This window comes from Colletotrichum destructivum, chromosome 6 (assembly GCF_034447905.1).
Source record: "Colletotrichum destructivum chromosome 6, complete sequence".
NCBI lineage: Eukaryota > Fungi > Ascomycota > Sordariomycetes > Glomerellales > Glomerellaceae > Colletotrichum > Colletotrichum destructivum.
The window spans coordinates 3,484,709-3,496,616 of record NC_085901.1 but is presented as its reverse complement, the minus strand read 5'-3'; the positions used below and the strand labels follow the sequence as shown (position 1 = coordinate 3,496,616).

The 11,908-nt window shown below is 58.1% G+C and overlaps 4 protein-coding genes across 4 annotated transcripts; 3 read left to right on the top strand and 1 right to left on the bottom strand.

Annotated features, from left to right (window-relative positions):
- Positions 1 to 60: 60 nt before the first annotated feature.
- Positions 61 to 1,396, top strand: CDEST_10247 (Putative MIOREX complex component 7). Its single transcript, XM_062926405.1, has 3 exons — positions 61 to 252; positions 373 to 484; positions 564 to 1,396. Exons 1-3 carry the CDS (start codon positions 187 to 189, stop codon positions 671 to 673), a joined length of 288 nt encoding a protein of 95 aa, XP_062782456.1. The 5' UTR covers positions 61 to 186; the 3' UTR covers positions 674 to 1,396.
- Positions 1,397 to 2,035: 639 nt separating this feature from the next.
- On the top strand, positions 2,036 to 4,523 carry CDEST_10246 (Putative Cellulose-binding domain, fungal, glycoside hydrolase, family 5, immunoglobulin). Its single transcript, XM_062926404.1, has 5 exons — positions 2,036 to 2,215; positions 2,282 to 2,653; positions 2,759 to 2,890; positions 2,992 to 4,166; positions 4,302 to 4,523. The coding sequence occupies exons 1-5, from the start codon at positions 2,068 to 2,070 to the stop codon at positions 4,455 to 4,457; spliced, it is 1,983 nt and encodes a 660-aa protein (XP_062782455.1). The 5' UTR covers positions 2,036 to 2,067; the 3' UTR covers positions 4,458 to 4,523.
- Positions 4,524 to 5,317: 794 nt separating this feature from the next.
- Positions 5,318 to 8,454, bottom strand: CDEST_10245 (uncharacterized protein; the record flags this gene model as incomplete). Its single annotated transcript, XM_062926403.1, has 10 exons — positions 5,318 to 5,864; positions 5,942 to 6,110; positions 6,183 to 6,432; positions 6,513 to 6,591; positions 6,645 to 6,665; positions 6,724 to 6,857; positions 6,933 to 8,028; positions 8,100 to 8,142; positions 8,208 to 8,241; positions 8,329 to 8,454. The coding sequence occupies 10 exons, from the start codon at positions 8,452 to 8,454 to the stop codon at positions 5,318 to 5,320; spliced, it is 2,499 nt and encodes an 832-aa protein (XP_062782454.1).
- A 626-nt stretch (positions 8,455 to 9,080) lies between these two features.
- CDEST_10244 (Putative FAD-binding domain, FAD/NAD(P)-binding domain superfamily) lies at positions 9,081 to 11,908 on the top strand (the record flags this gene model as incomplete). Its single annotated transcript, XM_062926402.1, has 7 exons — positions 9,081 to 9,324; positions 9,396 to 9,832; positions 9,890 to 10,034; positions 10,104 to 10,258; positions 10,316 to 10,473; positions 10,535 to 10,886; positions 10,979 to 11,908. 7 exons carry the CDS (start codon positions 9,081 to 9,083, stop codon positions 11,492 to 11,494), a joined length of 2,007 nt encoding a protein of 668 aa, XP_062782453.1. The 3' UTR covers positions 11,495 to 11,908.

Below are 11,908 nucleotides of genomic sequence, written 5' to 3'. Positions count from 1 at the left end.
CTAAGCCAACAATCCTTCTTGATTTGCACCAAAAACACCGAAAGTGCCGTCGCCACCACCGTTTCGGGGACTCAAAGGCCTCGTTCGCACCGCACCCCCCGACTACCCCGTCGCCAGCGACAACCAGGGCCCCGTGCCTCTGCTACTCTACATGATTCTTTTACCGTACCGAATTACGATTTGACGATGGCGCCGCCGCTCAACATGCTGATCCGCGCCCTCGTGGCCTTCGAGGACGTCATCATCCGACAGGTGAGCAACTTCGTCCAGCACGCTTGACCCTGGCCGACTCGGGGGGGGGGGGGGGGGGGGGGTTCCGTTCTCTGCTTGCGCGTAACAAAGTACGCTGACATGTGTCTTTCGGCTGCAAAGATCCTGAAAAGCCCCGGCTTCCATCGCGGCGTCGGCCGGGTCCATCGCTATATCGACGAGAAGCGCAACGGGCCCCTGCCGCATGAGCCGTTGCGCCAGGGCCAGGCGTCTGGTACGTTGCAAACCCTCGTGGAAGATCATGGACAAAGAAATGGTGTGGAGAGGACGGGCTGACGCAGATGTTGTGGCAGCGAACCCGGAGGACCGAGGCTTCGTGCAGTACTTCCTCGACGAGCTCAAGAACCAGTTCCGCGGGACCCCGACGAACCCGCCACCTCCGCCCGGCCCGCCGAAGCGATAGAACGGGTACTCGACGCTGCAGTTCCCGAACAACACGACGGAGACCAGTGGCAGACATGGGAATCTGGAATGTGTTCTTGGGCTACGAGCACGTACAACTAAAAAAAAGACTTGGCCCAGTTCTTCGGGCGCCCCGCGACGATCTCGGCATGTCTCGAGAGTTAATGAATCGCTTGTCGACTACAATCTAGGCTGCATTGGTGACAATGCACTAGAAACCCATCTCTAACGACACCTCACTATCTCATCTTTGCGCCACCGCGCGGTACCGGCGTCTGGAGTACTACAGGACAGGTTCCACCATCAAGCCCGAGGAGCCTTGCGCGATATTCCGGGACTAACACTGGATCTTCGTTCTGCATACGGCGTTTTGTGGGAGAAATGATTCTTCTGCAGGAAGGTCGCCTCGACACTCAAGTCCCCGTTGTACTTACAACAACTTACCAGAGATGGAAACGGCTGATACCTCCGGAGAGTGGAGCCCCGGCCCGGCAAGCCCGGCAAGAATCTGGCCGGAACACGGACTCGGCATCCATCACTGGTGTCAGACCCTCCACCAACATGAGGGATTGAAAGTGCTCGAAATACCGACCGGAAGAAGCAGTTGAACGGACGATTATCCCGTCTCGTCCTAGTCCTGCCCTGACTCGACAGACTGATAGGCGCGGGTAGCATCGCATTTCAATAAAACAAGCTTTCACACATCAGTTCCATTCAATCCTCTCTACATAGTACACCCATCCACCACAATCACTTGTAATCCATGGTCAAGGGTCAACGTGTGACACGTGAGAACAACTCTCCGTGCTTCTCTGCAAAGCAACCCCTGACATGACACCTATCACAACCAGCTACACTCCGCGCACCCACCGGCTGATTGAGGGGTAAGCGGAGAGCGGAAGGACGGAGGCAGATGCCCCCATGTTGCCTCTTTTGGGAACCCCCCGTCTACGTGATGCAACCCTCGCCCGTGCCGTGATGCTTACCCTTCCAGGCCGTTGGGAGACGCGCTCCGTCCTCAAAAGAGACTGGTCTCGCTGCCCGTGCCGACTACTATACGATTGAACTTCAGCTCTTCAGGTATTCATCTCGTCCATCCCACGCCCCGACGCCCATGCTCTCACGCGATTTTCCACCAAGCGCAATGCCGCGTGTACTGGCAGCTGGTTCAGCTTTCGTAAGTGGTGTGATTGAACGGAGCTGCTTGCTACCTAGGGGCGGCCCATGGTCTGGCGTTCCCGAAAAGGACATTCATTCTCTTGATGTAAGAGGCGGGGATGCTTCTAGAGTATAAACAGTCGGCTTCTTCGAGCCAGTTGCGCGAAATCTTCCCTGTGATATTTACCCTCAGATCCTGCACCAGGCCGCCCTCATCCCAACTAGAGCGTCGTTGCCATGAAGATCGACATCAGCATCGCCGTGCTGCTTGCACTGGCGCACCGAGTCTCGGCCCAGCAGGCGCCGTGGGGCCAGTGTGGCGGCAACGGGTGGACGGGACCGACGACCTGCGTAGCGGGATGGCAATGCGTGAAGGCGCACGAGTGTACGTCTCGAACTCGGCACTTCACGATCGGGGGTCTTAGTCTATCTGCTAACCATAACACGCCAGGGTACTCGCAGTGTCTCGAGGGAACCAGCTCACCCTCGCCCACCACTCTCCGAACGACGACGACCTCGAGGCCGACAGTGACTATCACGTCGAGCACGGCGCGTGCGTCCAGCTCGGCGCAGTCGACGACCTCTGTCAGATCCTCGTCCTCCTCGGCCTCATCGGCGAGCGCCAGCGCTGCCCCGTCGGCGTGCCCCGGCACCTTCGCCGACGTCTCGGCGGCCGACTTCGTCAAGGCCATGAGCCCCGGGTGGAACCTGGGCAACACGCTCGACGCGCTCCCCAACGAGGGGTCGTGGAACAACCCACCCGTGGTCGAGAGGACGTTTGACGACGTCAAGGCCGCCGGGTTCAAGAGCGTCCGCATTCCGGGTAAGGCATCCGTGGCGGACGGCGCGCAACACGAGACTGTGGTTTTTTTTACTTTTTTCTGTTTTTTTTACTTGAAGGCATATATGGCTGACACACGGGTTACAGTGACCTATAACGACCATTTCACCAGCGCGGCCCCGAACTACACGGTCGATGCGGCCTGGCTTCAGCGTGTGTCTGATGTGGTTGACATGGCGACTGCGCGCGGGTTCTACGTCCTGACCAACGTTCATCACGGTATGTCACTCACTCACTCACTCAACCCCTATGTATTCGTTACCTTGATCTCCCTCCCTCACCTTGATATCCATCTGAAACCAACTTATACATCCCGACAGACTCTTGGAACTGGGCCGACGTCACCAAGGCAACCACCGACGCCGACCTCAAGGTCCTGTACGACAAGTTCTACAACCTTTGGCTCCAGATCGGCCGCAAGCTGGCGTGCAAATCCAGCCTCGTCGCCTTCGAGTCCATCAACGAGCCCCCCGCCACGACCGCCGAGCACGGCGCGCGCATCAACACGCTCAACGAGCTCTTCCTCAGGGCCCTCGCCGACAGCGGCGGCCACAACACGCGCCGCGTCGTCAACCTCGCCGGCGGCGGCATGGACGCCGCCAAGTCGACGCAGTGGTTCAAGCCCCCGGCCGCCATCAAGAACCCCTGGGCGCTGCAGTACCACGTCTACAACCCCTACGACTTCATCTTCTCCGCCTGGGGCAAGACCGTCTGGGGCTCCGACGCCGACAAGGCGGCACTCGCGGCCGAGCTGGGCATCGTCAGGGGCAACTTCTCCGACGTGCCGCTCGTCATTGGCGAGTTCGACGCGAGCCCGCTCAACACGGAGCCCGCCGGCCGCTGGAAGTGGACCGACCACCTCGTCCGCACGGCGACGGCGCTCAACACGGCCGTCGTCGTCTGGGACAACGGTCTCGACCACTTGGACCGTGACGCGCGCGTCTGGCGGGATCCGACGTCCATCGGCATCATCAATAACGCCGTTCGCGGTGTGAGGAACTCGCTGCCGGACAGCACCGTCGATGCGGCGGCCACGACGCAGGACTCGTCGGCGTACGTCTTCAACCGCGTCGGCAACGCGCCGGCGGACCAGACGCTGCCCTGGCTGTTCAACGGGAACACGCTCACCAAGATCACGACGGACACCGGCACGTCGCTGGCCACGGGCGGCGACTACACCGTCTCGGCGTCGGCCATCACGCTCAAGGCGGCGTTCTTGGCCAGGTACCTCACGCCGACGGCGGCGCCTGGGGGCAAGGCGAACCTGACGCTGACATTCTCGGCCGGCGCGACGTCGCAGATCCAGATCGTGCAGTGGGACGTTCCCACGCTCGCCTCGACCGGCTCCAAGGCCGTCGCGGGCGCGGACCTGAACATCCCGATCACTTACAAGGGCGTGAGGATGCCGGCTGCTGTGAAGGCCGTGAGCAGCGACGGGGTCTATCTGTTTGATGACTGGACGCAGTGGCTTGGCCCCCTCCAGCAGGGCCGTATCGTGAGTGTTGCCCCTTTCTCTCCTGTGTTTATCACCCCCCTTCCCTCCCCACCTCCCTCTCCGCCTTCCTTCGAGGCCATGATGGGAGGAGAAAACGAGGACTAAGAGAGACGTGCTGACTGTGTTCGGTGATAGACTTTCAGCGGGCAATGGAACTACGACGGCGCAAAGGTCATTCTGACCGCGGCGACGGTGCAAGCCGTGATTGCATCTGGGAAGCCGACGACGTTCACTTTCGAGTTCTATCCTCGCGTGCCGGGGAACAACGTCACGTACACTTTGAGTCCGTAGATTGGTAAAAAAGCTTCGAGGGCTTTGTTTAGTTCCTGTTACGCAGTAATATCCCCGAACGCAACCCAAGTACAGCCAGCTTTACAAGGGCTGGAGCTGGTACGGCTCAGTCTACAAGCCTGCAAAACTCATGCTGTTGTTTCTGTACGGGTCGTCACTTTGTTCACCTTCATTTCGAGAGATTAATATACTGCGCTCTTCGTATGCCACGAGCACGATTGAACCGTGTCATCTCACGTGCGCGTGAACAAACCTCCACACCCCCCCCCAAACCATGAGATTCTTCTGTCTCTTGGTCGATTAGGAAGCCTTTTCCCGATAATTACCAGCGGAACCTATGCAGAACCCAGGGGTCCGCTTACCTTCCACCAGACATAGACGTGTGCAGGTCTTCCCCTTCAAAGATGCCTCCTCCTCAGCCCCTTCGTTCGTATTCCGATCAACATAGGTCTTGGCCATGTCGGCCCCTTGGGTCTCAAAGCCTCTTGAACTTCCCTGTAGGAAACACGTGACAGATTTTGCTCAAAAGGCAGCCGTCGGAGATGGGCTGTTAGTTCGTTGGCAGGAGGACGATGGGATGTTTTCGGTCCGAGTGCCGCAATTCCCCTTTCAAGGCCGCAATTGAGGACGGCCTCTACCCAAATCATGTCTTGTTACTCGACAACGAAGGGCACCGGATGGTAAGAGGCATGCCTCGTCTTCAACAACGTAGTCATGGCCGACTGCTTGAACACTGGGCCGTGGTTGGGGGCCGGCGTATATAAGACCAGACCTTGCGTTCCCAGACTTCAGGCCTCGGAGAAACGGGAGTTGGTCGTCGACCGAGGTTGTCAAAGGTCAAACGAGCTTCGAGGATGCGGCTATCTGAAAGCCGCATCGGACCACGCGTTCCAGTGCTCAAAGTTCAAAAAGTTCCACACGACGTTGGGGTCGACGAGGTTGGCGTCAAAGTCCCCCGGGATCATGGCGTCGCCAAATTCGGTGGCATCCCCGGCAAAGAAATGGTGATGATTTTGATGTTGCTGCTGATGCTGATGCTGCGTGCCCACGATCCCATCTGACAAGAAGCCAGGCGATACGTGCGCAAGCATGCCCCCGCTGCCGTCCTGAAACTTCACCGCCGGCTCCGTCTCAGCTGCCGCCGCCGTTGTCGTTGTCGTTGTCGTCGTCGTCGTGCTATTCTGCCGCGAGTGTCCCGGGCGATGCATCTTGGCGGCGACGCTGAGCAGCTCGCGCACGATGTCGGCGCACCGCCGGGCGACGGCGAGCATCTTCATGGCCTTGAAGATGTCGAGGCTCAGCTCGATGTCCTCCATGACCTCCTGGGCGGGGAAGGGGCAGATGTTGGAGATGAGCACGTGGAGGAGGACCATGCAAGCGTCGAGAAGATACATGCAGTTGTACCACCTGTCAGAGTTAGACTCCTACTCGAGATGAACCAAAAGTAGGGGGCGGGGGGGAGGGAGGGGATCATGACTCCGTACCACGTCCTGAAGTACGGCCGGTGGAGATAGCTCGTATGCATGAACCGGATGGTGTCCGTGGCAGCGTTGACGCAGGACTTGACGTGCCGTGATACCGTGTTCCTGTCAGTCTCAAGCGCCTTGGAGATGATGAACTGCCGGTGAAGCAGTATCCGCGCGTTCAAGAAGCCTGTTGGCCGCGTCAGCGAGCAAGATTCACGCAACATGCTGCTCAGAACCTGGAAATGAGTAACAAACGTACGTAGCTTGAGGACCGTCTTCTGCTTCATGGCGAACTCGCTGTCCTCTAGGGACGACAGGTCGAAGCGCAGCTGGCGCGGCAGGCCCGACTTCCAGTCGTCCAGCTCGCGGTCAAGGTCGAGCGCCGTCTGCGAGAGCCGTTGCAGGGACTTGTGGTTGCAGTGCAGGCTGAGGTTGTCCGTCATCCACATGAGGATCTTGGCCAGGTCTACCATGGGGTTGATGAGGCAGTAGGCCGAGTTGGGGAAGTGCTGTGGTAGTTTACCGTTAGCATAGACGATTATGGGGGGAATCTGGTCGCATCGAGGAGGGGGAGGGGTGTTGGACTGACTGAAGTCTTGGGGAATGGGATCGAGTATGAATTCGGCGCGCGCAGGCCTGACTGGCGACCTGCCGAGAAGCACATTTCACTGGGCTGTCAGCGTTGGTTCGGTTCATCGGGTGAAGATGTCCAGACACTTACATCTCGTGGGAATAAAGTGACCTGTAGAGGCGAGTCAGCAGTCAAAGGAAGTCAATGAAAATATGTGCGTCATGCTTACCACCACAGCAAGCTCTCCGGGCTCGTATCGGATCCGTTCTTGGTCGGGATCCCCATGGCAGACGCCGTCCTGATGGCCATGCCGCTGTACATGTAACAGCTGTGTGGCTTCAGGGCGTTCTGACCAAAGACCGACTGCATCATCTCGTGTCAGTCACAAAGAGCCACATGGATTATTCAGTTCTTGGCCACGGGCGGTGTGCCACCCACCATGAGAAACAGCGTCTGCGCAGTTTCCAGCGAGCTCGACTCGCAAATGTCTTCCAGGTGAAGCCTCGACCTCTCAAAGTACCTCCTCGCCAGCCGGATCGGGGGGTACAGCGCCTCTTCCTTGCCGTTCTGCCCCGTCCGGTCGAGGAACTCGCGGGTGTGGTCCTCCATCAGCAGCGACGTCTCCCCGGCCGTGATGGCCCCGATGGCAACGACGACGTGGTACAGCGCGAGGAACCGGCCCTCCCGGCGCATCTGGGAACAGATGGGAGAAACGTCCGGCGGCCTCGACGACGACGACGACGACGACGACGACGACGACGACCAGATATCCTCCTCGCACCGCTTGAGGAACGACGCCTGCTCGAGGATCGGGTGGATGTTGTGCAGGTTCTGGAAATAGAGCCGGACGCATTCGCGCTCGATCTCGGTCGCCAACAACCCGTCCGCCGGGCTCAGGACCGCTGCCCCCGGGCTGAAGGCGCCCTGCTGCTGCTGCTGCTGCTGCTGTTGATATTGGTAGGAGCCGCGCCTCGCGGAGCCTGCGCCGCCGCCGCCGCCGCCATACTGAGGGCTCCCCTTGCCATATGGGTTGCTCTGTTGGCTCTGGCCGATGATCCGAGAGTCCGGGGGCGTCGAGTAGTCGGAGCTGTGCAAGAGGTTGACGATGGAGCTCTGCTTCCTGTGCGCGGCGGCGCCGGCCTCGGGCTGCCTCTGCGTATTGGCCCGAGAACGCAGGCGGGCCAGGAAGTAGAAGGTGCCCGTCGGGCCGTAGAACTCAGCCCCCTCGGTGTGTTCGTTGACCTGGCCGAGGCCGTCAACGTCATGCTCTGACGAGACGGACGAGTCGTCGTCGCGCTGCCTGTGGTCCGACGCGTTCGGCTGGGATGGGTGGTGTTGTTGGTCGTGGTGTTGCTGCTGCTGTTGTTGCTCATGCTTGATAGGCTCATCGAGGCTGATGGGGGAAGGGTGTAGATTCTCTGGCAGTATAGACTGCGGTTGATGCATGGTAGTCTGTGAGTTAGTCATGGGCTGCGGTTGTAAACGTTGTTGAATCCGTCCCGGAGAATCAAAGGAGGGAGTCCTCTGCTTGGGTCTATATGTATACAGGGGTGATGGTCAGTTAGTCATACCGATGATCCATGGACGAGGTCACTGGAGGCGTACATATCTCCTACTCCCTCCTTGTACGAGCATGAGAACTCATGTCCTGAGTATGGTAGCCAAGTCAGTCTGTGATCTCCTAGCCCTTTTAGGAGTCATCCGACAACTCACGGACACAGTTAGAGCAAGGTAAGCAGCCGTCGCACTGGCGATCATATATCGTCAGCAATGATAAAACCCTCACCCCTTTCGTCGTCATCATCTTCACCACCCGGAACGAACATCGACCAACCTTTACTTTGCGAGCCCGACAGGTCCCACACGCCATCGGGGCTCGAGGCCTCCGTTTCCTCTTGACGCCTGCAGGGCCCGGGTTATCCGAAGAGCCAACGCTGATGGTGGGTACGTCGGCTTCCATGTCCGATGACTCAGATCTCAAATAAGGGCAGAATGTAAATGTTCGCAAGAAGAGGGAAATGACCGCCAGGCTCGTTCCCGGCCCAGGCCAGGAGCGGGGATTCGGGAATTTGAACTGCGTTTGACCCCCTCCCCAGATGACGTTTGGCAACTCGTCCGAGCTCGTCTGGCTGGAGAGAGCTTCTGCAGGACCAGTTTCGTCAGTCAGCTGAGACAAAAGGCATGTCATCCCTGAGTTACCCTGGCGTGTACGGATCACAGGAGCGTCGGGGACACGCCCCGGCACGGGCTGCGCATTGACAATGCGTGTTGGAAGATAGCAGGCAACAAAAGACAAATCGGATCGAGGCTCTCGGGGCAAAACCAGTCCCCAACAGTGTCTGCGAATGGGAAATGCTCAGTCGGGACTTCTCTGCCCCCTACATCGTACGATGGTCCTCGTTGCTCGTGAGCCCTCGGCATGCTGGCTTCCAGTTTGATGTTCTGTCGGGCACCGTTCCGTAATAAAGACGAAAAGACATCCCAATTTCTCTTATACCTCGAACTGATGATTTAGATGCATGATCTAGAAGGGAAAGAAAATCATTATCGATCCCGTCACGTCCAGCCTGTCCGTCTTTTGAGACCATGCTCGAAATCACACAGCCGCCGTGTCCCGCCGGCGGACACTTACAACACGGGGTCGACTACGCAAAACACCATTTAAGCCCGCGCAATGCCCCAAAGAAAGTCATTTCACACGAGGTGCCCGTCCTCATCGTAGGCGGCGGCCCGACAGGGTTGTTGACGGCTTACATGCTGTCCAGGCACGGCGGTACGTCAACTCAGCGGCAGCACACACACTTTGATCGGACAGGGATCTCTCTCGCGAGTGTGCTGCGGGTAATACACGTTTGTTCCGGGTTTACGTTACTAACGCTCGGTTTTTCTTATCGCCGTCAGTGAGGTCGCTGCTCGTCGAAAAATATCCAGAGAGGCTCGCGGCGCCAAAAGCGCACGCGCTGTGTCCCCGGACCCTCGAGATCTGCAGGCAGTACGGGCTCGATACGAACACTATCCGCCGCATGGGGTCTCCGCGGAGGGACGCCTGCCGGGTCAATTTCCTGACGAACCTCGGCGGCGAGGTGATCGGGTCTCTGCCGTACGAGCGGATGGATGCCGGTGTTTTGGAGCACACGCCCCAGGTGTGTAGATCCAGCTTCATCTTCCGTCTGTTGTGCATAAGGTTACTACTGGTTAGAAGGCTAACGGGGCCCGGCACCTCGCAGATGATTCACAACATCCCCCAACCAGACTTTGAGAAATTTGTATCTGATCGGTTGCTCGATGACCCCAACGTCGAAATTCGCAAAGGCGTGGGCTTCGTCTCATGCGAACAGGTGGGTTTTTGATCGTATAAATATTACAGTATGACCAGAGTTTTGATAGGCTTGCAGCGAGGCGGCAAAGTGTTTACCACGGTCGAAGAGCGTGCTACGAAAAAGCGATATACGGTCACGTCGAGACACCTCGTCGGGTGCGATGGGGCAAAAAGCCAGGTCCGCCGGTGTCTCGGCATCGAAACTGAAGGAGAAGATGGATGTGAGTTTATGGCCATTTCACAACTCGTCGTAGTCGTATTCCGCCTGGACTTGGTTACTGACGACTCAGATGAGACGATGATGACGATCCATTTCAACGCGGATCTCCGGCCGGTGGTGAAGGATCGCGTCGGCATGTTGCACTGGATAGTCGACCCTGCCTGTTCTGGGTTCATTATAGCATATGACTTGGGAGGAAACCAGGTTCTGATTAGCAATTTTGATGTAAAGTGCTTCCTCTGTGTCGCGGAATGAGCTTCGTCAACTGACACTATTCAACAGTCAAAGAAGCAACCGATAGAGACGTGGAACGAAGAGCGCGCCCACGCCACCGTGTCCGCAGCGATAGGTCAGGACATACCAATAAAGGTCCTGAGTTACCGGCCATGGGTGTTGAGCCGCAAGGTTGCGAAGGAATACCGCCGGGGAAACGTCTTTCTGTACCTCCCCCTTTTCACACACTTTCTCTCCCGCTCACATCACGAAACTGACCCATACCAGAGTCGGCGACGCTGCACACTCGTTCCCCCCGACAGGTGGCCTCGGCCTCAACTCGGGCATAGCCGACGCCCACAACCTCGCGTACAAGATCGCCGCCGTCCACTGGGGGCGCGCCGGCCCGGGCCTCCTCGATGCGTACGAGCGCGAGCGGAGGCAGGTCGCCGTCGTGGCCGCGGCACAGAGCATCGAGAACGGCAAGTCCATCTTCTCCTTCCTCAAGGCCGTCGGCGCCGCGGGCCAGGGCGAGGACTTGGCCGGGGCGCGGCGGCGGATGTACGAGACCATTCGCGACCCGGCGAAGCAGGCCTTGATAGCAGAGAACGTCGAGAGACAGCGAGAGCATTTCGACAACGTGAGTCAGAGACGCCTTCTTACATTTCTGCACGATGATTTGCTTGGGGGTCCGAGTTTGCGTGCGGGAGTTGCTAATCTGACTGAGGACAGATCGAGCTACACATCGGCTATGTCTACGGCGACGACAAGCCGCCAGCGAGCACTTCGATCTACACCCCAAAGTTTAGGACCGGCGCTCGGCTGCCTCACGCTTGGATCAGGATCAAAAGACCAAGCCACGGTCTGCCGCAACAACCGATAGACCTATCGTACGTCGAGGAGCTGTCGAGCGAGCAGGTCGCGGCTCGGCAATTCTCCACCCTCGACCTGGTGCAGCCGGGGACGTTCAACCTCATCGTGGGACGCCGCTCCGCTTGGGCTGGGCGGTTCAAGGAGTCCGCAGAGGTGCTGGGCTACGGCATCAGCCTGTGCCTGTGGGCCGCCGATGAAGACTTTGCCTTTTGCGACGAGGGGCACAGCAGGCTGTTCGAGCAGGACGGCCGCTTGTCTCACGGAGGAGTCATTCTCGTAAGGCCGGACCAGCACATATTGGAGTGTTTGGGCCCTGAAACGTCTGCTACGGAGATTGTAAATTGCATTGCGAGGCACATGGATGCTGCAATTTAACCGAGAAGATCCGGCGACTAAAAAGAAAGCTTCAGTAACTAATGATGTGTGATATACACCGGAGTGGGTGTTGTAATGTGGGACAGGATAAACAGACACAGTCTAAAATCAAAACGATGATACAAGCGTCAATGCCATGTTCTATTGAATTCCTCATTGAATCTTTGAACCCAGTGGTTTTGGTGAAGAGATATCTCCTCTGGCTCCTTGCACAGCCCAGAAACAAAACCCCGCTGTCGAGAGAGCAGCAAGCTGCAGAAGACCTGGTTAACAATGTCGCATGTGACAATTGTCCGTTATAATCCGATTCTCAATCTCTCTCAGAGCCTCTCTCTCAACGCGCCTGAATTCGTTTACCCCTTCTGAGCTACTGCGACTGGGCTAGGAGTCGCTCCGTGTAATCGGCCTTGATAT